Source organism: Vanellus vanellus (genome assembly GCF_965231255.1).
Source record: "Vanellus vanellus genome assembly, chromosome: 24".
NCBI classification, from domain to species: Eukaryota; Metazoa; Chordata; class Aves; order Charadriiformes; family Charadriidae; genus Vanellus; species Vanellus vanellus.
Genome location: NC_138929.1, coordinates 5,293,283 through 5,319,049, shown reverse-complemented (window position 1 = coordinate 5,319,049; position 25,767 = coordinate 5,293,283). Strand labels below are relative to the sequence as shown.

General features: G+C 56.9%; 1 protein-coding gene across 2 annotated transcripts; it reads right to left on the bottom strand.

The window, feature by feature from the left end:
- Positions 1-838: 838 nt before the first annotated feature.
- On the bottom strand, positions 839-25,388 carry PLEKHM1 (pleckstrin homology and RUN domain containing M1). 2 transcript variants are annotated; one of them, XM_082494759.1, is made up of 13 exons: positions 25,352-25,388; positions 23,808-24,254; positions 19,453-19,541; positions 17,497-17,744; positions 15,367-16,002; positions 13,715-14,108; positions 10,815-11,055; positions 9,443-10,351; positions 7,501-7,646; positions 7,133-7,326; positions 6,618-6,681; positions 5,890-6,047; positions 839-1,749 (listed from the first exon to the last, which is right to left on the bottom strand). In XM_082494759.1, the coding sequence occupies exons 3-13, from the start codon at positions 19,492-19,494 to the stop codon at positions 1,620-1,622; spliced, it is 3,162 nt and encodes a 1,053-aa protein (XP_082350885.1). In that variant the 5' UTR covers positions 19,495-19,541; positions 23,808-24,254; positions 25,352-25,388; the 3' UTR covers positions 839-1,619. The 2 variants fall into 2 exon arrangements, with proteins under 2 accessions (XP_082350885.1, XP_082350886.1); XM_082494760.1 differs by lacking the exons at positions 23,808-24,254; positions 25,352-25,388 and adding an exon at positions 23,072-23,216.
- Positions 25,389-25,767: the final 379 nt, after the last annotated feature.

The following is a 25,767-nucleotide window of genomic DNA, read 5'->3' as shown; positions in this document are numbered from 1 at the left end:
GGTGCACCCCAACCCCCCCCCCAGGGTAGTGGGGAATTAAGAACAACCGGAGATGTTGACAGCAATGGGGAACAGACGGGAAGGGAAATGGGGCAGAGAAAATGGGGCACGGTCCCCCAATCACCCCGCAAGAGCCCGGGGGGGCGGGAAGGGGGACGGAGGATGGGGGCGATGGAGGACAGGGGGATGGAGGACGGGGGAGATGGAGGACGGGGGGATGGAGGACGAGGGGATGGAGGACGGGGGGACGGAGGACAGGGGGGATGGAGGATGGGGGGATGGAGGACGGGGGGATGGAGGACGGGGGGGATGGAGGACGGGGGGGACGGAGGATGGGGGGGACGGAGTACGAGGGGGATGGAGGACGGGGGGGACAGAGGATGGGGGAGATGGAGGACAGGGGGGATGGAGGACGGGGGGATGGAGGACGGGGGGACGGAGGACGGGGGGACGGAGGACGGGGGAGATGGAGGACGGGGGAGATGGAGGACAGGGGGGATGGAGGACGGGGGGACGGAGGACGGGGAGATGGAGGATGGGGGGGATGGAGGAATGGAGGACGGGGGGATGGAGGACGGGGGGATGGAGGACGGGGGGACGGAGGGACGGAGGACGGGGGGATGGAGGATGGGGGGATGGAGGACGGGGGGGATGGAGGACGGGGGGGATGGAGGACGGGGGGATGGAGGACAGGGGGATGGAGGACAGGGGGGACGGAGGACGGGGGGACGGAGGACAGGCAGCATCCCCGTCCCCAACCCTCTTCCCACAGACACACAGCATCGGGCCGGACCCGGGTTTCAGCGCCCGCTGCAGAGAAGCAAACCCTGAAGACGGCTTCACTCGTCGTTAAATAAACTTTAATTATTTTTGCATGGGGAAGGGTGAAAGGAAAATAAAATTTCTTCCGAGGATTAAAAGCAGCAGGCAGGGGCGGGGGGGGGGGGGGGAGCAGCCCGGCTCTTCTCTCCCCTCTCTTCCCGGAGGCCGCGGTGAGGGGTGGGCTCTCCGAGTGGGAGATACTCGTTCGGCCCCGGTGCCCGCGGTCCCCCCGGGGGGTGTGCAGGTCCCTAAAGGCACAAGTGTCACCTCACCCCCTCCCCGCGTGGCTGCCGTCACCACCCCAGAGCCGGCCAGCTTGTGCAAAACCCCCGCGTAAAAAAATACGGGTTTTTCAGTATCCAACATCCTAAAAAACTAGAGCTTTAATCAATGTCAGTTATCCACGCGCTTGATTGGAAATCCCGATTTACACCCTGGAAAGCCGCCAGGCTTCCACCGGGAGGGGATGTACCAGTTTGGCACCAGGAGGGTGACTGGGAGCATCCCCCAGCAGCACCGGGTTAGTGTGAGTTTGGGGGGGGGTGGGGGGGGGGAGAACACACACACGACGCACCTCTCCAGCCCCTCTTTGCTCAGTCCGGGGTGGGCAGAGGGTCCCTCCGTGGGGGCAGGAGCACCCCGGTCACATCACCCAGCACCGCCGGTTCCCCGTCCCCGGGGAAGGACCAGCTCCTGGGCTGGGGCAGGGGGAGGGTGTCTCTTCTCAGCCCCTTCCCCTCGGCGCTAGCCCGGCCGGGCGAGAAGCCCAGGGCAGCGGCACGGTGGGTCCCCGGGTGCTAAAGGCTCTGCTCGGCGCTGGCCTCCACCTCCAGCTTTCTCCGGTACCTCTGCCGGCGCTCGCAGCGAGGGCACGACTTGGCACGGGCTTGGCAGTCCCGGTGGAAGACGGTTTTGCATTCGCTGCACCTGGGAGAAACCAAGAAGGGGGGGGCGGAAAAAAAAAAATAAATTAAGATTAATACACCGCCCCGTTGGTTACATCAGAGCAAGGATTGAACTTCTCCCCACCAAACCAGACTCAGGGACGCTTCGCCGTCTCCGTTTCCTCCAAGCGAAGAGCCCCGGCCCCGGCGAGAACCACTTGTAGCTCAAAGACGAACTTCGTTAGCAGGAGCAGAAAGCGCTCGAGCGAAAGATCCACCTCCAGCAAGATGGGAGCAAAAGCAGCAGCTCGCCCGGAAAGAGCGTTGCGGGCAGCTGCCAGCACGCTGCCGGCTTTGGGTTGGTTTGGGGGGTGGTTTTATTTTTTTATTTTTTTTTTATTTTTGCAGATGAAAGAGGGAGATGGCGAGTGAGGTTTGCACCTCGCTTTCGCAGCGGCGACAACACAACGTTTCCAAACCGAGACGGCCAAACCCCGCGGACGGCGCAGGGTGGCGAGAGCCCCGGCGAGGATGGGGATGGGGATGAAGCTCAGTGCCGGAACGTGGACCCTCCGCTCGCCGGGGCGGCAGCCGGAAACCCCCCCCAACCCCCATCGCGGGATCTACACGTGGCAGCGACGCTGCTGGAGGACAGCGGAGCCGGGACGGCGTTGTCTTTGCGTCCAGAGGCTCCGGGGAGGTCTCACCAGCACCCGCTCCGGCTCAGCGCCGCAGCAGGGATGTAAACAGGCAGGGATGATACCTCGCGCCGAGCCGGCGGGGAGGGGGCACCCAGCTCTGCGCGGGGCGTTCACTGCTTATCTTGAATCAACAGAAGAAAAGTCCGTGCTACGAAGGCTGAGTTCGCTCCTTCCCGGTTCCGAACCCCCACCTCGCTCGCCGCGGCAAAACGCAACCCAGCCGCGTGCCAGCGGGTCAGCTAAATTATATATATATATATATATTTTTTTTTTTTTTTTTAAAATGCCCTTAAGTGCAAATACCTGGTGCGCAATCGATGTGCCAACATCACCGAATACCTTAATTTCCCAAAGGATGAGCGGGGAGGGGAGCAGAGAAACACCCAGCAGCGCGGGGCCGTGAAATATCCCAGCCCGGGTCAAATCCTGCTCCTGCCAGGCGGCCTCAAAACCCCCTTCCCCCCGAGTGACTCAGGATACGGAACAGGCTGGCGCACGGATAGACGGGATGGGGGGGGGGGTGCTGCCCGGCGCCGTGCATTTTTCCAGCGGAATATATTTTAACACGGCTTCTGGGGATTAGCAGCGGCGTCTCCTCCCCGAGCGCGGGGGGGGATTTGCGAAGCTGTGGGGGGATGTGGAGGGGGGTTGATTATTTTTTTTTTTTTTTTTTTTTACCCCGTTCGGAGCGAGCGGCAGCCGAAAAGCGGCATCTCCTGCCTCCACCTGCCAGAGCAACGGCTGCAGGAAGCCGCCGGCCGCTGTGAAAAAGAGACCGCGGAGCGACCGGTTGGGTTTATTGTTAGGAGGCGTTTCAGACACATCCTGCGGCGAGTGACGGTCCGAGCCCGGCAGCTGGCTGTCCCCCGGGGTGGGCAGAGGGGCAGGAAGCCGGGTTGAGCTTGGCGAGGATGTTTGGTCGAGCTGCTTTCCTGCCGCACGACCTCCTCCTCCGCCAGCGTAAAACGACAACAAAAACTTTAAAAAAAAAAAAAAAAGAAAAAAAGGAGGTCAACAAACTTCAGAGCTCGGCTTTACAGGACACGAGACCTCCGGCTGGCTGCCAGCGGAGCTCAGCCCCACGTGCCTGCTCTTTCCACAGCCCGTACGCTCTTTTTCGAGGGAAAAAAAAAATCGGTCCCCTGGGGACATCGTCCTCGATAACAAGCGCGACGCTGTCCCCGCGGCAAGGGGGGGGAGAGCGAGCAATCCCGCTCAGCCGCCCTGGAAATATTTGCAACCCCGGAACATGTGGGGTAGTCGCTGATCCCGGTCTCGTCGGCATTTTCTGCGGCTTCTGGATGTTGTTGGTCGCTTTTAGGGACTGGTCGGCAAAGCGAGACCACGCAGCCCGTCAGCCGGTTAAATTTCTCCGCCGGGATTATACTCGTTAGCAAATAACCATCGAACAGTGGATCTTTCTCCACCCGCGATGGACCACGCTCCTGGGCCGGAAGGGTTTCATAGCGATTTCTTTAGAAAACCTCAAAGCGGGGAGGGGAGGGGGGGGGGGGGGGGGGAATAAACAGCCCCATCAAAATACACCCATCCGATTCCAGCATCCGAACCTGGATGCTGGACCAGGGATCCTGCCCGCACAGGACGCGGGCTCCGCAGGCAGGAGAAAAAGGCAGCGTCAGCCCTGTCCTGCTGGGAACAGCCCCTGCCTCTCCCCTGCACCTCCCGCAGGGCTGCCCGCCAAATCCTCGTCCCTGTGTCCTTCCTCCCCTCCTTGGTTGTAGACGGGTGTACGACCCCCCCCCCCCCCCCCCCCGGGAAGGCGCCGGACTGAATTTGAATGGGAGATGCGTTGGCCAGGTTGAAAAGCCGCGAGGCACACTGCACCTTCCTCTCCTCTCCTCCTCCTTCCTTCTCTCTTCCTCCTCCTCTTCTCTTCTCCTCCTCCTTCTCTTCTCCTCCTCCTCCTCTCTTCTCCTCCTCCTCCTCCTCTCTTCTCCTCCTCCTCCTCCTCTCTTCTCCTCCTCCTCCTCCTCTTCTCCTCCTCCTCCTCCTCTCTTCTCCTCCTCCTCTCTTCTCTTCCTCCTCCTTTTCTTCTCCTCCTCCTCTCTTCTCTTCCTCCTCCTCCTCCTCCTTCTCCTCCTCCTCTCTTCTCTTCCTCCCTCCTCCTCTCTTCTCTTCCTCCTCCTCCTCTCTTCTCTTCCTCCTCCTCCTCCTCTTCTCTTCCTCCTCCTCCTCCTCCTCTCTTCTCTTCCTCCTCCTCCTCCTCCTCTCTTCTCTTCCTCCTCCTCCTCCTCCTCTCTTCTCTTCCTCCTCCTCCTCCTCCTCCTCTTCTCTTCCTCCTCCTCCTCTCTTCTCTTCCTCCTCCTCCTCCTCCTCTCTTCTCTTCCTCCTCCTCCTCTCTTCTCTTCCTCCTCCTCCTCCTCCTCTCTTCCTCCTCCTCCTCCTCCTCTCTTCCTCCTCCTCCTCCTCCTCTCTTCTCTTCCTCCTCCTCCTCCTCTTTCTTCTCTTCCTCCTCCTCCTCCTCTTTCTTCTCTTCCTCCTCCTCCTCTCTTCTCTTCCTCCTCCTCCTCCTCTTTCTTCTCTTCCTCCTCCTCCTCCTCTTTCTTCTCTTCCTCCTCCTCCTCCTCTTTCTTCTCTTCCTCCTCCTCCTCCTCTTTCTTCTCTTCCTCCTCCTCCTCTTTCTTCTCTTCCTCCTCCTCCTCCTCTTTCTTCTCTTCCTCCTCCTCCTCCTCTTTCTTCTCTTCCTCCTCCTCCTCCTCTTTCTTCTCTTCCTCCTCCTCCCCCTCTTTCTTCTCTTCCTCCTCCTCCTCCTCTTTCTTCTCTTCCTCCTCCTCCCCTTTCTTCTCTTCCTCCTCTTCCTCCCCTTTCTTCTCTTCCTCCTCCTCCTCCTCTTTCTTCTCTTCCTCCTCCTCCTCCTCTTTCTTCTCTTCCTCCTCTTCCTCCCCTTTCTTCTCTTCCTCCTCTTCCTCCCCTTTCTTCTCTTTCTCCTCCTCCTCCTCCTCCTCCCCTTTCTTCTCTTCCTCCTCCTCCCCTTTCTTCTCTTCCTCCTCCTCCCCTTTCTTCTCTTCCTCCTCCTCCCCTTTCTTCTCTTCCTCCTCCCCTTTCTCTCTTCCTCCTCCTCCTCTTTCTCCTCCCCTTTCTTCTCCTCCTCCTCCTCCTCCTCCTGGCCCCTCTGCTGCCCTGCAACCCAGCCAGGCGTTTGCAGGCTGCCAGCACAGTGAAGTTCAATCCGCAAAGCCACCTTGCGTGGTGACATCTCGACTCTGCGAGGACGGTCCTCTCCCACCCCCGAACAGCCCAATTTCGATTGGAAACACCTCGGAGCTGATGGGTATCGCGGGGACACGGGTACCGCGAGGATGCACAACCAGCTCCGAGCTATTTCCAGGACACCTCTCCGTGTCTCCAAAGCGGAGAGCCCCAAGAGAGGGACCCAGGGGACAGTCCGAGCTGCTGGGAATAGCGAGGCCATAAGCTCGGGCGGCCTCGCAGCAGCAGGACGCGGCGGAGACATCGCTCACCTGGTGGTAGTGTCAAACTCGAAGGGGAAAATGATGTCGTTGCTGTTGCAGATCTGGCAGATGAAGCCGCGCTGGGTGCACAGGTCGCAGTTGTAGACGTGATGGGAAGCAAACTGGAGCAGAGACTGCAGGAAGGTCTCAAAGACGCCGTCGGCTATCTGTGGGGCAGAGATACGTCAGGCGGGCGCGGAGGCCGTCTGCCGCCGGGTTTGTAGCGTGCGAAACCCACGTTAGAGCCACCCTTCGTGCTGCCACGTGAAAACAAGGCTGTCCCCCCAAAATAACCCACACCCCACGGGCCTAGGGGGCAACGGGACCCCAGAGAGCACCGGCAGCAGCACCCACCACCCGCTACTGGCTTTGGAGTCGGTGCCAAAGCCAACTGCCCGTCACCGCCAACATTATTTGCGACTGATACAAGTTTGTACAGAGACTCAGCAGCAGCAACGCCGGCTTAAACAGAGGTGAAACAATTTCTCTTGCGCGATCTCCATAGCTCTCGGAGGATACAGGCTTGCGCCAATTATTCTGGCAAATTAAAATAAAGGCAGTTATTTGCCTTCAAGCTGACGTGCAAGCTGGCAGAGCGCACGTGACGGATGGCAGCCAGGCAAAAAAGCAAACGAAGCTGTTTGAGACGTTCTACCGGCGATGACGAAGTGCCACGCTTGACAGAAACGGGGATGTTTTCACCCGGCAAAAGCCCTCCGGCCGCGCGAAGCTCTCACCTGCCTCAGATCAGCGACGCTGTATTTGTGGGGACACTCCAAAAGGTAGTGCCTGTGATCGAGCCTGCAAAGAAGCACAGAGAGGAAAGCGGTCGACGATTGCCCCCACAATTTTGGAGCAAGCAGGAGGCTGGACGATGAAGAAAATCACCGTAAACTTGATTTTCGCATTGTGCCACGCATCCCAAATCCTGCCAGGGGGAAACCGTGTGAGAACATTTCAAAGCCGGGGTGGGGGTGTGGAGGAGCGGAAGCAAATAAATATCTCATCTATTTTTCCCAGGTGTTTCCTGTCCAGCCAGAAGCTCCTCGGTCGGGAAGGTGTTTCCTGAATCGCATCTCAACTGGCCACCAGACGGATAACTCTTTACAGCGGATGACACGGAGCTAAAAACCAGCCCGCGCCTTGGCAGCATCGCTCCCCGCTGGAACGGCGAGCGGTGAGGAGGACCGGGAGACCGTCGGGGTGCAAAGAGGGGGACGCAGGGGTAACGTCACCCAGAGAGGGTCCTCACCGCTTGCTCAGCTCCTTCAGAGCCCCGCTGCGGCACATGATGAGATAATCTCCCAGCAGCTTCAGCTGTTCCCTGCTCCGACGGATCCGTCCCATCCTCTCCACGTGGTCGTAGAGGCTCTCGTTGACCAGCTTCAGGTCGATCAGCGGCTGGTTACGGATCTGGGTGAGGAACTTCAAAGCCTGTCGGCAAACCTGGGGCAGAGAGAGGCAAGAGGTGGGCACGGACCGAGGAGCAGTCCAGGGGGTTCGGAGGGAGGTGTAGGGTGGACATCTCCACCTCTGCTGCTGGTGGAAACGTTCAGATGGACCTTCAGGAAGCTTAGGCAGATGCAGGAGGGTTTCCCGGCTCCCTGCACCCGGACTTACCCCTCGTTTCGTCAGATCCCAGTTGTGGATGAGGCGCGAGGGAATCACCGTCTCCTCGTCCCGGTGGCAGCTGTCGCAGTAGTAGAGACCGGAGAAGGCGCAGAGCTTGGGCTTCGCGAAGGAGAAACCGATCTGCCTGGAGCAGCCTGCAGGGAGCAGGGAGGAGGCGATGAGAGAGGACTCACGCGGCCCCAGGAGCCTTTTCCCACCACTGCCAGGAGAGGGGAAAAAATCTTTTGGGAGGGGGGAAATGGAGCAAGAAAGTTTTTGGAAGGGTTGGAGATGAGCTAAAGCACTTGTAGGACATTTGGTGAGAGGTGCCCGGCCCCTTCCCCATGGATTTAAGACCACAACGGTCCAACAGGAACCTCTCTTCACTTTTTCCTCTATAAAAAAGAAGTTTGGATTATCCCCAAACCCATTTATATCCATCGAGCGGTTCAATTGTTTTGGGTTGGTTTTTTTTTTTTGTTTTTTTTTTTTTTTTTTAAGGAAAAGTGAATACTGGAAAGATCACAGTGGTTTTAGGGAAGAACCTAAATCCCACCTGCCCACCCCATCACCTCCTCCCACCGCTTTGCCCCATTTTGCCTTTACTCAGCCCTTCTCTTTCCCACTGCAGGGTACCAAAACCACGTCTGCAAGGGATCCTCGTCTGCAAGGCACGAGGTCGGGACAGATTAAGCCAAAAAAAGCCTTTATTATAGCAGTGGGTAACCCAGAAGGAACCCAGCTCAGGTCTCAGGGGAAATCTGCAGGGTTTTTATAGCGACTTGAAAAGTGAGCACGTCTCTCAGAGTTGGGACGGCAGGAAAACCCTCCGCGCTATTTTTATCGGGTTCAGTTCTCTAAAATAACCGATCACGTGTAAGCAAACCTCTGCCATCCTCGGGAAAGGCTTTGCCACCCCCATCCTTCATGCTTTGGGGTAGCTGGAGCGCGTGCCATAAAAAAAATAATCATGAAGGTCGGGTGTTTTTCTTTGAATTAATTAAAAAAAAAATAAAAAAATCAGCTTTTATTGCTCATTACACCCTGATGTGTAAGGATGTGCGCCAGGCTTGGGTGTCAGGCTGGGAGGGAGGTGAAAGTGGGACAAGCAGCCCCCCCCCTAAGAAAACCAACACAGAAAAACTGGGAATTTGTCTTTTCGGCTTGCTGCTTCCATCTGTTGGGAGGTGGAAGATGCAGGACAGAGCCTGGAGGGGAAGGTAGAGACCAAAGAGAATGGAAAAAAAATATATATATAAAAAAAAAAAAAAGAAAAGAAAAAGAAAAGAAGAGAGATTAAAGGAAAAAAAAAAACCCCACCTGCTGGAGGGTACAAGAAATCTAATTGAAGCTGGAGAGAAATCTGAAGTTTAATTAACTTACCAAGGTAAAGAGCAAATTATACCTCCCGTGGAGGTCAGCGAGTGTTATCCTATTAGAGCAGCATCGCCCCGCGTGCCGAGAGGCGTTAGCGCAAGGTTAAGTGAATGTTTTGCAAAATCAGCTTGTCACACCCAGCGCCAACACTCCCTCCCATGCTGCGTTACCGGAAAAACAGCATTTGCTCTTGATTGCACTTTCCCTGCAGGCTGGGGCCACAAAATACCTCGGAAGAGAGTCCTGGGCCTCTTGGTCCATCTAAGGTAGCCTTCAAGCCAAGACCCACCACTGTCTATACCGTAAGCGCCTTAACAGGAGCCCAGTAGCTGCCCAGTTGGACCTGTGTGGGATGGGGATTCAGTGTGGGGGGACTCAGCCTGTGCACACAGACACCAAAAGTGTCACTGATTTGGGGACGTGAAGCCCCCACCAAGGGGGTTTGGCTAGGGCAACCAGCAGCTGGCCTGCAACGGGTTGGCATCTCTTTAATTTGATGTCACCTCGTTAACTTGAATGAACGCAACGTCATCCTCTGAGACGGAGTTGGCTTTTGGGACAAGCCAATGTATACCTGCACAGATGAAGCTCTGCGAGTCCAAGCCCTTCTCCATGGGGATGGCCACCAGGTATTGCAACAAGAAGCCGTTCTCCTTCACAATGTTCTTCAGGACGACCTGGGAGTGTCCATCCAAGCTGCCACCTAACGTCAGTGCCTCCTCGGCGCTCTCCAGGTAGGACATGAGCACCCCTCGCACCAGCTCCCTCCACGAGGCCGCTTCTTCTGCGTTCTCAGCCTGCAGCTTCAGGACAGCTTTGGAGGTGATCACCTTGAAGAAGGCAGGTCCCCCAAGGCTCGTGTCTGGAAGGATGTCCTGGATGGTCTCTATACCATAACTGTTGCTTAAAATTTTATCGTTGTTTCTGACTTTAAAGCACTTTAAAGTTTCTAGAGACAGGGAAAAAATAAAAGGGACCCAAGTTTTGTCTACGTCCACGTAGAGAACGGCCTCTTTTATTGCATCCAGCTCCGGTTCGTGAGCTGAAGTCCAGTCAAAGCTGTTCCCAGGCACGTCGCTGTACTGGAGAAGAGCACCGGAGTCATTCTGGACGGGTTGGCCTTCGCCACCGTCTTCTGGATACTCCAGCGTCTCCCACTCCTCCTCCTCCAGCTGAGGCCGGCACTTCTGCAGCGCCTCGCGGATCCTGTCCAACCAGTCCTCGGCCTCGTCTCGAGACGGAGCTCGTAGGTAGAGCTTTTTCCCCAGGAAAACCAGTTCGAAACGGCCATCCGAATGCGTCAGCGCCAGCGACTCGCACCGCAGCAGGGAATAGCTCTCGACGCAGATGCGGTCCTCATGGTCCAGGAAGAGTCGGAGCTCCAGCGGTGACAACTCGCAGGAAAACTCCTTCCATATCCCCATGGCTCCTCTCCGCTCCAGGCTGCCCAGCTTCAGGAGCCCTCGGAAAGGGTTGGAAAGACCTGGGGCGAAAGCAGATGTCTCAGTTTAACTGAAAAAGGAGAAGCTGGTGAAGAGAGAAAAGCCAACGGACGGCTCCCGGTGAGCAACCAGAGGCATCACAGCTTTGAGAGCTGATCCTGATGGACGGTGGGATGGGGCAGGAGTTTACAGGACCTCCTTGCTCCGTCTCCATAATCTGTGCGTTTGGGTTTTGAGAATGAGTGGGATGGCATAAAGGAAGTACAACCTGCAGGGTGGACAGAGGCGCTCAGCACGCCTCCTCTCCTCCTAAAACACTCCCCACCAGAGCCACCGCGGGCTCACCAGCGCCAAGGGAAGCTGCCTGACTGCCTTCTGGAGCTTTTAGTGCTGCCATAAGCTCAGCAATGGCAAACAGTGCTTCCCAAACCCAACGCATCCCCCCCGGAGCGCCGCCCAGTGAAGACACCCGATGAAAGCAGGAGAGGGGAGGGCGACACGTACCCATCTGCCTGCGATGCACAACGCTGAAGCCCTTTTGTTCTCGTTCAGGTGACGGTTTGGGTTTCCCACTCTCTGAGGACGGCACCGACAGCCTTTCCAAATCAAGAGCGCTAATGAGCCCTGGGGCCGGACCCTCGCCAGCCTCCTCCGGCCCAAAGCCATTGGCATCAGCCGTATTTTCACCGCTGTCTACCGGAGAAGGTCTGTAGAAATCATCTTCTGAGATCCAGCTCTTTCTTTTCTTTTGAAAAAAAAAAAAAAAAAATTAATTATCAATCTTATCGAACATCCTGTGCCCCTCACACACACGTGCCCATGGTGACCCCTCCATGGGTGCTGCTCCCGCGCAGACTGACTTGCATGCAACCCTCAGCAAGTTTCCTGATGACACCAGGTTGTGTGGAGCGGTCAACACGCTGGAGGGGAGGGATGCCATCCAGAGGGACCTGGACAGGCTGGAGAGGTGGGCCCATGACAACCTCGTGCAGTTCAACAAGGCCAAGTGCGAAGTCCTGCATGTGGGTCGGGGCGATCCCAAGCACAAATCCAGACTGGGCGGGGAATGGCTGGAGAGCCGCCCTGAGGTGAAGGACCTGGGGGTGTTGGTGGGTGTGATGCTCATGTTGAGCTTCTATGTGTGATTGCAGCCCAGAAGGCCAACCGTACCCTGGGCTGCATCAGAAGAAGTGTGGCCAGCAGGGCGAGGGGGGGGATTCTGCCCCTCTACTCCACTGTCGTGAGACCCCATGCAGAGCACTGCCTCCAGCTCGGGGGGTCCCAACATAGGAAACACGTGGACGTGTTGGAGCGGGGCCAGAGGAGGCCCCGGAGATGCTGGGAGGGCTGGAGCCCCTCTGCTGGGAGGACGGGCTGGGAGAGGTGGGGGGGTTCAGCCTGGAGAAGAGAAGGCTCCGGGGAGACCTTAGAGCCCCTTCCAGTGCCTAAAGGGGCTCCAGGAGAGCTGGGGAGGGACTTTTTCCAAGGGCATGGAGTGATAGGGTGAGGGGGAATGGCTTCAAACTGGAAGAGGGGAGATTTGAGATGAGATATTGGGAAGAAATTCTCTCCTGTGGGGGCGGTGAGCCCCTGGCGCAGGTTGCCCAGAGAAGCTGTGGCTGCCCCATCCCTGGAGGTGTTCAAGGCCAGGTTGGACGGGGCTTGGAGCAACCTGGGCTGGGGGGAGGTGTCCCTGCCCAGGGCAGGTGGGTGGGACTGGATGGTCTTCAAGGTCCCTTCGACCTAAACCATTCTATGATTCTGTGGAGATGGCCATCCCCACACGGATGGCTCCCCTGCTCCCCCCAGTCAGGGAACGCTCCATGGCACTGTGTCAGCAGCTGGCAAATATTGGGATTATATACTGGTGGGATTATAAAGTCCCAAACTGATTAATTCTCCGCCCTAAAATAATTGAGGGGCTCAGAGGGAGAGAGCAATCCCTGCAGTAACCATATAGACGATATTTGGTCCATGAAGTATTTCTGACAGACGTTGAGAAACCAGCCCTGCCGTGGAAGAGTACGAGCTCACCTAGAGCAGCGGCCCCAACCTTGTTCCAGGATGAAAAGAGATGGGGAGAGGTGCAGAGAAGATGTCTAGGATGAAATAGAGACCTATGGCTTACAAGCAGATGCTACAAACACCAGACCTGATCAGTACAGGCAAAAAGTAAGGCAGGGGAAACCTTTGTCTCAGTATGTCAGGAAGGGGCTGAGGTCCACAAGCAGAAGAAAGTTCGTTAAGCTGAAAGAAAACACGGCTTTTCACTTCTCTGGGAGTTTTTCTGGCCACAAGAACGGAGAGAGGTTCTGGGACAAGGTCCCCAAACAAACACCAGGAGCAAAACAAGAGCCTTTTACTCTGACCAACGAACGGAACAACAGCGGAAGAGCCACCACCACCCTGCAAGTGAGGATCACGAGCGGCTTATGGTGCAGCTCCCAACGTATAGGCAGGCTCAGCTTACTCCCGGACCAGGAACGCAGGTTGCTGCGTGAGTCATGCAAAAAGAAGGGGGAATTTCCTGTTGACACCGTATGTTATACATAGATTAGGTCAAACTGGCCCAACGCCGCGAGGAAACAGCGGAAACGGGATAACCGGGAGAGAGCTGAAAGGAGCAGGGACCAAAAAGAGAAATAGTTTGCGGGGTATGAAGTATATCCTAACATCGCCGGGATGGAAACAATGGGAACCAGGATGGAAACGATGGGAACCAGGATGGAAAAGTCAGTAACAAATTAGACAGAAGACAGGGCCGGTCAAAGAGTTTCCTAAAAGCAAAAGCAAGTGGATCATCTCCTCAGTGGCAGCAGGGGAAATCCATCGCTGTTTAAAATAGCCTAAGCACCGGGGAATGCCATCCTGCTCCGGGAACAGATGTGCTGCGTGAATATTTTTCCACTGGAAAACTGTAATTTGTTTCCCGTCAATGCTTTTCCCTTCTCTTACGTGGACCATAAACAAAGAAAAGTCCCCGTGAGAAGCTCGACTCTCAGGCTGTTTTATCAGCTTGCACCCAGCCTACGGCCAGATTTGTGCAAGAGCTCATCGCTCTCCAGATATCGTTAACAAAACCAAAAACTTCCTGTTGCTGCTGCGCTTGGTGCGGAATAACTGGCAGGGTGGAGAGGCTTTCAAAAGCTTTGGTGCCTCTTTTACCAGGGAATATCAACTTCGACCCAATTTCTCCCAGGACGGCTCCATGGGGTCCAGGAAGATGCTCAGGGAGCGGGGAGCATCGCTTACACCCAACTTGCTGTCGGGAGACGGGAAGCAGCACGGAAGATGAGAGTTTGGAGAAACCGGTGCCTACTCAGAAGCTGTCACCAGTTTTATTTTCCTTTTCCATTAGATGTTGCTGGGCAGGAAGCATAAAAAGGAGAAGACGGATGACCTACCGGACAACCCAGCAGCGGAGAAAGAAGGTATTCGGTTGTCGGGCTGCGGACTGCCTGGCTTGCCTCACTGCTGCCAACCGTGCCGCCTCTGCCTGTCTCTCCTCCGCTCGGACCACCACGCCGCGTGGCCGGAATGCCGGCTGTGCCACCGGCTTGTGGTGCTGCATCTCCATCCCCATTGCCGGCGGACACCGCGTTGACCGTCTGAGCGGAGCGTGGACTGTCGGCGTGGGGAGGCGATGGCCGGTGAGGTCTGCGGGATGGTGCCGGGGGGACGGACGACGCGGCCGGGGGGCAGGCGGGCGGCCGTGGGGAGCAGCCCAGGATGCTGGGGACCAGTCCTCCCTCCGGGGCTTCCAGGCTTGGCTTGGCTTTGCTGAACTCGGACAACACCCTAGAAACAGAAAAGCGACCAGTTTGTACCTACGTTAAACCAGAACCTATAAAACAACCCCACAAACAACCCAGTTATTGCAAATTATAACCACCCAAAAAGAAGGCTGAGCATCGCCGCTCGTCTCCCGTGGGCTGACAGCAACTCTACGGCTGCAAAAAAAAACCCTGCGGCACCAATCCTGCTAACAGAAAAATGGGTGATTCGTGCCCTACAGAGCAGCAGTCGACCCCACTGCAGGCAAGGACGCTGCCTGCAAAGGATGTGCTTCCGAACTACGCCTGTTAACGGGGTTTAATTTTCTTCTGATGGACACCTCGTAAGGGAGGGAGAGCCCCCCCACAGCCTCAGCCCCACATACGGCTCCTGGACACATATCCAGCCGCAGACCGTGTGCCAAATTTCAAACGTTTTCATACTGTTAACGAGCAATTATCAGGGGAGCCTGGCCAGGCAAGACACTGTTCCCATGCCCCGGCTTCGCCACCAGTTCGGTGGAACTAAACCAGCTCAAGATTAAAATTCAAAACGACGTCTTTCCATCCGGGGTTTAATCCAATCAAGGCAGGTTCTTCCAGGATCATCATTAAGACGCAAAATCCTACAAGTAGGTAACGACGCTGTTATCGATGGGGAAGAACAGACTGCAGCTCTAAAGCCTCTCCAAGACCCTTATCGGGAAGAGGGTGCCTCTGCCAACCAGCACCCCGAGGCCAGGCTCCTTCGGAGCTGGGTTTTAAAGGTGGCAGGGAAAATATTTACTGATTACTCAGAGCTTATATAACCCGCTGGAAATCTTTGTGCTGGGTGTTTGGCAGAAATAAATCACGAGGATGACAAACTAACAACCTCCCTCCTCTAAATCATCTGCCGAAGCCGCGAATTATAACCCTTTCCTGTGACCAAACTCATTTATTTCCCCCTGCAGAAAGCCCCGGAGCATCCCCCAGCGTACGCCAGGGAGATGTGACATTCCTGAAACAGGGGAGCAGCATTTTTTCCGACGTTTCTGCCCCAATAAAGAGGACAGACACACACTTCAGTAGCCAGGAGCTCATTTGCCATGGCAGCAGGGTCCCAGCAAGCTGTGCTGAGCATTTCTTTTTACCATTCAAGCTTTTTCCAGCAGGGAAAAAAAAACCAGCTTGTTAAAGAAAAACAGGGGGAAAAGCCTTCCTGCCTATAGCGAGAAAATAAATGAGAGCCCAGGAGAAGGTTCAAAATCCCTATTGAAGATGAGATCTGGGAAAAGACTCACTCTTGCAGTGACCTGTCCAGGTCCTCGGCGGTGGCCGTCCCCAGGTCGGAGTCGCAGGAGAGCGGCTCCTCGCTCCGCTCGGGACTGCGGGCGCAGTGAGCCGGGAGGATGCTGTCGGAGCCCAGGCTGGAGGAGAGCTGGGACGAACTCGTGGTGTTAAGGCTCAACGAGGACGACGTGAGCTTGATTTTGCTGCTGGCTTTGCCGATGGGTAGGACGGAGGGTTGAATCTCGATCTCATCCGAGCCCGATGACTGGGAGATCGAACCCAGCGATGCTTTTCTGCGGGGTTCGGATGTCGAGGACGTGAGGGGCTCCAGCAGCTCCGAAACAGGACACAGACCTGATAGGGACAGAGGCGTGATAGTCCACTCGTTCAAAACCGCCGATTTATAGGAGAGCTCGAAGGTTAAGGACGTTAAGCCCTGCAAGTAGCTAAGGAGAAACTCGCACTCTTCGGCATCTAAGAGCAGAGCGGTCGCCTGGTAGTATTCGGGCAGCCGGGACTTCTCCCGCAGCAGCAGCTGCAAGTAACATTCCACGAGGCCATCGTTCAGAGCCAGCCTCAGCCAGGCTCGGCAGCGGCCGACGTCCGTATTGATAAAGATAAGTTGTTCCAGCTCCGAGACAATATTTCTGGGGAAAGGGAGAAAAAGAGCAGAGCAAAACGTGAGAGTCTCCGGTTTCGGTCCGTCGTGGGGTACAGGAGGGGCAGATCCTCCGTGAGGAACTGTTCAACCCACTCTTTAGGAATTGGGTCAAAAAAGGCTGCGGAAAAATGTCTTTCCTCCATGGTAAACATGGTTTCTCATTGAAAAAAAGAGCTCCTCAACTCCCCAAAGCTAAATATGACCCGGTAATGACCCCAGGCATCCCTGGGGTGCCTCTGGGTGCTACTCCTCTCTCTGCCTGGAGGCATCTCCCACCCATCGCTCGCCCTGGATGAAGGATGCAGAGGGGGAAATTCCCGCTGTTCCCTGCGCGGCGGCGGGACATGCTCAGGCTCTATACTCCTCAGTGACAACCATGTGTCTAAATCCTAGCTTCGAATTTAAAATCAGCCAAAACACAGCGAAAACTGCCGCAGCATCCCCCCCCCCCCCCCCTACCTCCCCCCCAAAAAAACAGGTCAGGTTGAGCTCCTCAAACAATCTCAGCCTCCTGACTGCAACCATTCTCGCCCCAAAATCCAACAGCGACACCACTCTCCCCGATCCTCCCCGGTCCCAGCTCAGGTCGGTGCTGCAGATGCTACAAAAAACCAGAGCAAAAGTTTTGCAAGTATCGTTTTTTTTTAATCTGTCTCTCGAGAAAGAAGACAAAAAAAAAAAAAAACAAACCTTCAAAGGGCACAAAAATATCCCCCGTAGCATGTGAAAGAGTTATTTCCATCCGCTCTTTCATAATTTAAGAGTCGGCGATGGAGTTGGATGAAGCTTTCAAAACTATTTGCGTGTGGGCTGTTATTTAGTGTGGGAGGACTCCGCTTAGGGAGTGGCTCAGAAAAACCCCAACAAATAACGATAGTTACCCAGGCGAGACCTCCTCAAAGCTCACGGCGTGGGGCAGTGGTGTTCATCCCGGCAGCGACACGGGGAAATGGAGGGTAACCATCCCCAGGTCAGAAAAGAGACCAGACCCCGGCACTGTGCATCCTGTAACCCACCGCTGCCGTAAACCAGTGTGGTCCCCGGGGTCCCACTGGGGACACGGAGTCCCTGTATACAGCCTGGCACCCAAAAATAAACAAGAAAGGAGTGTGCCTCAAGCTGGCAGCAGCGTTTCATTCCTTAACTCTTTGGGGACATTGGCTCACGCCTAAATGGCACTTCACCTCTTTGATTTGGGATTGCGCTGGGAGCACTGGGCAGCCTGGCCCTGCATCGCTTGGCACCACAGGGGCTTTGCCCTCCTACCTGCATCTCCCAGCGGTCCCAGACAGCCCCAATCCCCCGAGACACCCATCTATGCCTCCGACCGAAGGGATTGAGCACACGGGATGGGGTAGAGATGTATCTTTCCCCGGAGCCATCTTCCTGTTCACCATTCCCTGAATTTCGTGGCTTTTGCACGAAAGAGAGGGGGTAAAGCTGAGGGTGCAAACGCCTTTCGGCAGAGATGGGCACTCACCGATGGGTGATGCTCTTCAGCAGACCCCAAAAGACCGGCTGGGGAAGCGGTCCCCGACCCCCTGCTTTCTTCCCTTTCCCTCCGCTCTCTGCTTTTATGTGCTTCGCCTTCAGCCCGTGCACGAAGACGGCTTCCAGGGCGCTGCAGAGGGTGTTGGCGTTCCCATCGTCGCTGGTGACAACGGCATCCGAGGTCACGTACTGCTTCTGCAACGCCTTGATGGCATTCACCAGTTGCTTCTTGATCAGCTGCAAGACAGGAGGGACACATTCGGATTATAAAAAAAAATAAGCAGTAGGAAAGATTTCATATAAAACGGCTCAAAAAACCTGCAAGGCTCGTGTAGAGCGAAGCACCGCGCAGCTCCTGCTGCATCCACGCGCTCCACAGCGGCTGTTAGGGAGCACCTACATACGGCCAAACTGGTCAAGCTGGGGACTCATGCTCTTGGCATCAGAGTTCGTGTGGCTTTTTCTTTCTTTAAATAAGTAACTTATGCAATTTTAGCCGGCGTTTCGTGTTGCTGGCGTTGCCTTTAGAGCGCGCGGCGCTTCCTCTGCAGACACCAAATTGCTTAAGAAGATGGGGAGAAAAAGAAATGGGCTCTTTCCAGTCACTCGCTCGGGGGAAACACGGGGATTAAATAAGCGCGGGTGAGAAAGGAGAAACTCAAAGGAGGTAACGCGTACTAAGGGCTGCGATACCACTTGAACTCATGCGGATCAGCCCAAGAAGCATGTGACGCGCTAACGAGTCCCGCCAGCAGAAATCAAAGCCATCGATCTCGCCGGAGGTCTCAGCAGCTCGTCCGTGTTGATTAACCCACAGGAGCTGCTGGGGATGGACAGCCCCCCCCCAAAAAAGATGCTTTTGGCAGGATGGCTGGGGTTTAGCCGCTGCCTTCGGTGGGCTTTGAATCAGGACCACGGGAACTGTACCTTCCAGCAGCTTTGCTTCCCTCTTTTCTCACACCAGTTGAAAAGAATCAAATTCAGCAAATTTACCGATTTTATGCTGGTGGAGAGGATTTTTTTTTTTTTTTTTTTTTTTCTTTCTAACGCAGCTGAGCCCGGATGTCTCAATCAACCTCATTTGAAACACGAGTGGTACTCCCCAGCAGGCATTTAGCAACCACTGCAAATTCAGCCGGCACCCCATCAAACGCTTCACGTTTCGGCATCAATCACGCGGCGTTCGAGGCAAACGCTGAACGGCATCAGCCGCCGCGAATGGGGGCCGGGCAGATTTTGAGTCGAGCCTGGGTTGGCTGCACAACCCCGTATTAAATTTCCAGCCCGGGATATTTTTTTTTGGTTGTTGTTTTCAGCAGCTAAATAAGATTTCCAGCAGCTGTAGCTCAAGGACAACGGGCAGGGGAGCACGGACCTTATTCCTGCCCCTATCACGGGACGCCCCTTTGCAGCAGGAGCTGCCTTCCAGCCGCCCCGTGGATCTGCCAGCACAAGCAACCCGCCTGCAAGCACCAACCGTGGGCTAACAGGATTAAAGAGTGCCAATGATTTTATCTGTCACGCACGAATTAATTCTGCTGTGGGATGAATCAAACACCCGGTTTGAACTCTGCTCATTAAACGTGTTTAGACTCTCAAAGGCGGGTAAAGAAACCCCCAAATATACAGAGCAGCAGAGCTCCTTCACCCAGTTATCAGGGCTGAGCACCTTTCCCTGCCCCGCGCTGGATCTTACCACGAGGGGCAAAGCCCAGGGTAGAGCCTGGTGTGATTTAACTCACGGCCACCCTCTTTTAACCACCCCCCACCAGACAAACCATCAAGGATCCTCTCTGCCAGAATGCCTGAGCCACCCTTCGCCAGTATAAACCATCCCAATCCCAGCTGGCAGCACCGACAAGTCCTACCACGTCCCCACCGGTAACCGGGGTTGCACTGGGGAGTAACTGGAGCTATTTGGGGAGCATCGGGGTGTCTCGCTCACCTGTATGGCTTCCTTGGGGTCATCGGTGTGGCTCGAATGCATCTCAGCTGCTGCCGCTCCCCGCGCCGGGCGCTGCCTTCACATGTCACCTTTGGGACAAAGAGGAGGAACACGTCTGAGCGCTCGTTCGCTTTACATCTAACTCACCTGCCACGCGAAGGGCACCCGGTGCTACGCAAGAGCCACGGATCACGCACCGAGGCATTTTGCAAGTGCTCACGGCTGGACTGCTGCCGGCTTCGAGCCGGGACCGACCCACCACCGCATCGAAACACGCCGCGCTTCCCGGGGACCAAGAGAGTTTCAGGCAAAACAGAGCACGGCCAAGAGACCGAGAGGGAGTAATTAACACTTGCAAAAAGGGAGTAATTAAACCTTGCAAGCTGCCCACAGGTAGCCCTAAACCTGGGTAAGACGGCGGGCCGGTCAAGCCGGCAGCGATGCACGCAGGGCTGGGGACTGCTTCTCTTCTGTTTCTACATCACCTGCAACGCCCAGGCAGCAGCAAGGGCATCGAAACAGGCAGTTACCGAGTGAGCCTGAACGACGGCACCCAAAACCCATGTGAATGGCATTAAGGTGGCCCAGACAGAGGTGCGTCACCCCCCAGCAGACCCTGGGCAGCGGTGACAGCAGCTCATCCCTCCAGTACACGCCGGAGGAGCGATGCCTCTGCCGAACCCGGCCGGGACGGACCCTCTCGCCCCAATGGCACAGAGCCGCCTGGGAAGCCAGGAAGGAAGGAGGTGGGTTCTCCATCAGGTTTCCAGACGCTCTGTTCAAAGGCAGACGCTGGACAGCCCGGGATCTCCCCGCTCCTGGGGCTGCCTACGGCAGGGCTGCTCTGCCGCAGCTGGCTTCGGTGGGAAAGAGAGAAAAACGGGTGTCCTCCCGCTACGGGAAACCTCGGGAAAACCAGAGCCGAGCAGGCAGCGACAGCCTCGCTGGGGTCATCTGCAACGGCAGGGTGTTTACAGCCAACAAGGGACCTTTGACTTCTGGCTTTTGGCCTCCTGCCCTGTTCTTCAGAGCCATCTGGCGAAACCAAGCTGTGCCCGGAGGCTCTGTGAGCAAAGCAGGCGGCTGTCAGCGAGACGCCCATCGCACGGCTGCTTCCCTGCTCAAACACAGCACGTCTCGGTGCTGAAAAGGGTCCGAGAGCCGCTCCAGCACCAGCTACCGCCGTAAAGCTTTCTAAGGATGTAAGAGGTTGAAGAAGAAGTGTATTGCCTTGAGTTGGGAGCACTTGCGGTGGCTTTGCCATCCAAGCGGAGAAGGACAGAGCCCAGCAGGGTTTGGGCACGGCCACGGCAGACCATGGGCTTGGTATGGCATCCATACTGCAGATTTTATTTCCAAGCCAACGCAAAACCCCCACAGCTTTCCCCAAGCAGAGGTGACAGCTTCAACCCGTCCCTCTCCCTGCACCGTGAACTGTCAGACCAGGGCAGAAACATGGTTTGCAGACCAGCTCCTACATGGTCACAGCCGGTTCTGAAGGCAGTGGTGGTCCAATTCCAGAGCAGCCCAAACCTGGAGCAGCCCAAATCCGGAGCAGCCCAGACCTAGAGCAGCCCAAACCTTGAACAGTCTGAATCCGGAGCAGCCCAGACCTGGAGCAGCCTGAATCCAGAGCGTCCCAGACCTGGAGCAGTCTGAATTCAGAGCGTCCCAGACCTGGAGCAGTCTGAATCCAGAGCGTCCCAGACCTGGAGCAGCCTGAATCCAGAGCGTCCCAGACCTGGAGCAGTCTGAATCCAGAGCATCCCAGACCTGGAGCAGCCTAAACGTAGAGCAGCCCAAATCCAGAGCATCCCAGACCTGAAGCAGCCTAAACGTAGAGCAGCCCAAATCCAGAGCATCCCAGACCTGAAGCAGTCTGAATCCAGAGCGTCCCAGACCTGGAGCAGCCTGAATCCAGAGCGTCCCAGACCTGGAGCAGCCCGAATCCAGAGCGTCCCAGACCTGGAGCAGTCTGAATCCAGAGCATCCCAGACCTGGAGCAGCCTAAACGTAGAGCAGCCCAAATCTGGAGCATCCCAGACCTGAAGCAGCCTAAACGTGGAGCAGCCCAAATCCGGAGCATCCCAGAGCTGGAGCAGCCCAAATCCGGAGCATCCCAGAGCTGGAGCAGCCCAAATCCGGAGCATCCCAGACCTGAAGCAGCCTAAACGTAGAGCAGCCCAAATCTGGAGCATCCCAGACCTAAAGCAGCCTAAACGTGGAGCAGCCCAAATCCAGAGCATCCCAGAGCTGGAGCAGCCTAAACCTGGAGCAGCTCAAATCCGGAGCATCCCAGAGCTGGAGCAGCCTAAACCTGGAGCAGCCCAAACCCGGAGCATCCCAGACCTGGAGCAGCCCAAATCCGGAGCATCCCAGAGCTCGAGCAGCCCATGCGTGTACCGCACCAGCCGATCCCGTTCAGAGCAGCAGTTCAAGAGCTCTCTGGGGACAAACCCTCGATCCTCAGTGTTTCCAGAGTTCACAGACAATTTCATAGAAAAGGAAACTGTTTTCGCCACGACTTGTCATAAGATTTCCTCTCTTTGGATTGCAACACAGAAACGGGGGAGCGCAGTGATTACGGGAAAGTTAACCTCCGTCTCAGAGGCTCGAGGCGCCACTGGGGGTTTCTGGGGAGAGTGAGGGGACACTTAAGCGACAGCAGCGATCGACAAGGACCACAGAGAGCTATCCCCATCTCTGCCCTCCGCATGGGAGGTTCTGCCAACATCAGGCTCCTCAGGGCCGGGCAGCCTCTGCCCCTTTCCCCACCACCTCCTGCATACACCCTGCAAACAAGCGAGAACTCCCACCCAAGACAAATTCAAGGTGCGAGAGCTGGGGGCAGAGACCCAAGGGTGAGAGAAGGAAGCCGTGGGCACAGGGTGGCATTTCTCCTGCCCGGAGAGGCAGCGTGGGTGTTTCAGCTCCAGGACTTGACCCTCTGTCTCTGCTCTTGGTGTCAGCCACCCCGGTGTCCCCAGTCGGTCGCAGAGGAGGGGTGACGGCGGTGTCTTTGCAAAGATCTCATCCAGATTTTACTGAGTCAGTGGTATTCCCCCAAAACACATGCCGCTTCGCCGGCATCACCTCTCCCAGCATCTGCAGGAGGTGAGGCGCCGAGGAGGACACCCTCCGCCTTCACCATGGGACTCTCCACTCCCACCACAACCAGTCCAACCAGTTTGTTCCAGCGCTGCGAATCCACACAGCACCCGCTTCTGTTGGGACAGCATTTTCCTGAATAACGAGTGCAACTAACCAGCTCCGAGGCGGATTTCACCTAACACAAGTCTTCACTGAAACATGGGGAAATCGGACCGGCAGCCCTGGCGCTGGGCTAGCAGGCTCTAGAAGGAACCGGAGGGCACCGGAGCACTACCAGGCAGATCTTGGAAAGTCACAGCTGTTCCTTGTGATCTTGAAAGGATAAGAGACAGGATGGATGTACAAACGCAGAGACAAGCACATCTACAGCAGAAAAAAACCCACACGGTTTCCCAGCAATCACCATCCCGGAGGCTACACAGGCAGAGCACAACAGCTCGAGTAAAACAAAGAAAATAAAACAAGTGAGAAATAAAACCAGCCAGCAAGCCGGCGTGGTTAAACCTACCGAGGAAGAGAGTCGCCGGTGCGAAAGCAGAGCTGTTTATTTACCAAACTGCTGCAAAACAGCCAGATTCTTTGGGAACGGCTTGTTCAAATCAAACCTTGCGCCAGGGGAGGCAGAGACCCCGTTCAAGAGCTCGGCTCTTTGGTCTCCCAACAAGTGACGCTCTCCGAGTTATAAATAAACAGCAGGTCACCGCTCGTGCTTTGTGAACGGAAAACAACAGCCCACAACGACGGCGTGAACCGGTGACTCAAGGCCTGGACGCGGAGCCAGTCATTTTCCAAGCACGAGTGCTGCACCAGTCAGCCTCCACCCCGGGGAAACGAGGGCTTTGATGGGACCGTGGGTCCAAGGGCCGGTGTCAGGACAGCCCTCTCCTCCTACACAGCTTCTGCCTCCCACCCAGAGCCCGTGCGCACCCAGCCACGCTTGAAATACAAACCGATGCCAAACAGAGGCAGCCTGGGAGCAGGAAAGCCAGCTGGCCCAGCCAAGGGCTCGCCTTGTTGCAGGATAAAACCCCACGGAAATAATTCAGTAAGGGTTAGGGCAGGGTTAGAGCCCGGCCCCGGCTCGCAGCAGCAGCAGGACCCTTGTGGTCCGACTTCAGCTCCTTCTCTGCGCCCAGCCCGGCTCTATTCAGCACCGCCGCGATCCCCACCAGCATCGCGTAAGGGACGGGGACCAACACGCCACCCTCTTGCCCACGGAAACGTCCTCCTTGCAGTTGACAAACCTGACAGGGTCGGAGAAGAGTCGCTGGTGCTGAACCCCTCCAACTTCTGCCCCCGCGGCACCGAGCGGGATGCCCAGGAGCGGCCGGGGGAGGCAAAGCAGCCGCTGAGCTCCCAGCGTGGCCCTTGATGGTGAAATCGTGTTTCTCAAACACTCAAAAATGAGAATTTCTTTCAGCCTGTTGCCTAGTCCTGTACCAGGCTGCAACTCGCCGGCACCGCAGGTAAATCCAGGGTCGATTTCCCCCAGCGTGGCAGCCGACAGAGCCACCGCGCAAGGGCGAAGCGGGTTGTGAAACCCCCAGCGCGTTGCGGCAAGACGTTCCCGTATTTATACTCCTGATTTTTGCGTCGTTTTGGATTCCCAGCACTGGCGTTTCCCGGTTGATGCGGTGGCCATCGGACACAGCGGGCAGCTCGCATGCCTTGAAGGGAAGAACCAGGGGTTGCTGGAAGTAAGGCAAGAAGAAACTGGCTCATGAACTCTGCATTTTCTGCTGGACGCAAGAACTACCCAAAGCTTATTTGCAACCGCTGGTTTTAAGTGAGAAAACGGCATTTATAGAGACTATAACGGATGATAAATCAGAGAAAAGTGCGACGATCCCGCTGGTGCTGGGATCTGTGCGGGGGTGAGGCCTCCAGGGACGAACCAGGCCCAGGGCTTTGGGGTGTCTGTGCTGGAGGGAGCGGATCGCGGACCCAACACCACCAACCCCCCCAGGAACCCCCCCCTGGAAAGCAGCATCTGACCCACGGCACAGGGGGGGGCCGGGGGGGGGCTCAGCGCAGGGTTAAGGCCGCCGGGGCCTGGCCTGGGGTTGGGGGGGGCTGTGGGGGGCATCCAGGGGGTGGGGGTGGATCGGGGCCCTGCCTGCCCCCCCAGCCTGGGGAAGGGTCAGCAGCAGTGGGGTGCGGGGGGGTGAGGGGGGGTACCCCATGTTTGCACCACTCTGCACCCCCGTCACCCCACACCCCATAAACCCAATCACCCCGCACCCCCTTTCTGACTCCCCCCTGCACCCATCTGACCCCCCCAAACCCTCTGCACCCCCTTTATGACCCCTCCCCATCCCGCACCCCCTATTTTCCCCCCCTGCACCCCCTAACCCTCCCTCCCCGCACCCTCTGACACCCCCCTACCTGCCCCCCAATATCCTGCATCCCCTATTTGGATGCCCCCATCCTGCACCCCCTTTCTGACACCCCCTGCACCCCCTATTTGACCCCCCCGCACCCCTTTCTGCCCCCACCACCCCCTATTTGACTCCCCCCACCCTCTGTCTCCCCCCTGCATCCCCTTTCTGACCTCTCCCCATCCCGCACACCCTATTCCCCCCCCCCCCCCGAACCCCCTGCCCGCCCCCCAACACCTCTGCACCCCCTATTTGGCCCCCCCATCCTGCACCCACTTTCGGACACCCCCCGCACCCCATGACCTCCCCCTACACCCCCTATTTGATCCCCCCCGCACCCCCTTTATGCCCCCCCCCATTTGACTCCCCCCACCCTCTGACACCACCCCCCCCCCCCCCCCCCCGCTCACCGGCTCCGCGCCTCCGGCCGGGGAACCCGGAAGTGCCGGCCTTGCCGGGAGCGCGCAGGCCCCGCCCCTCCTGACGCCAACGCGCAGCGGGGCGGGGCCTCCGCGGGGGGGGGGGGGGGGCGGGGCCACGCCCACCCGCCGGCAGCGGGGCGGGGCTGCCGGGGAGCGCGGCAGCGCACAGGCGGGCGCGTGCAGGTGGGCGCGCACAGGGACACGCGCGCGGGCACGCGCACACGCAAGTGCACCCCCCACTCTCACACGCGCAAACACACGTGCGCACACACACACAACGTGCAAATGTCCACACGCTGATACACACACGCAAACACGTGTGCACACACGTGCACACACGTGCACACACGTGCAAACGTACACTTGCCGACACACGCACGCAAACACGTGTGCACACTTGCACA

What these genes read in the sequence shown, in the direction of transcription:
- PLEKHM1 (XM_082494759.1), bottom strand. Translation starts at nt 19,494, where the DNA reads ATGCATTCGAGCCACACCGATGACCCCAAGGAAGCCATACAG. An exon ending in ACCCCAAGGAAGCCATACAG is followed by an intron (nt 17,745 to 19,452) that starts GTGAGCGAGACA and finishes CCTGTCTTGCAG; the next exon opens with CTGATCAAGAAGCAACTGGT. An exon ending in GCGTCGCTGATCTGAGGCAG is followed by an intron (nt 6,048 to 6,617) that starts GTGAGAGCTTCG and finishes TCTGCCCCACAG; the next exon opens with ATAGCCGACGGCGTCTTTGA.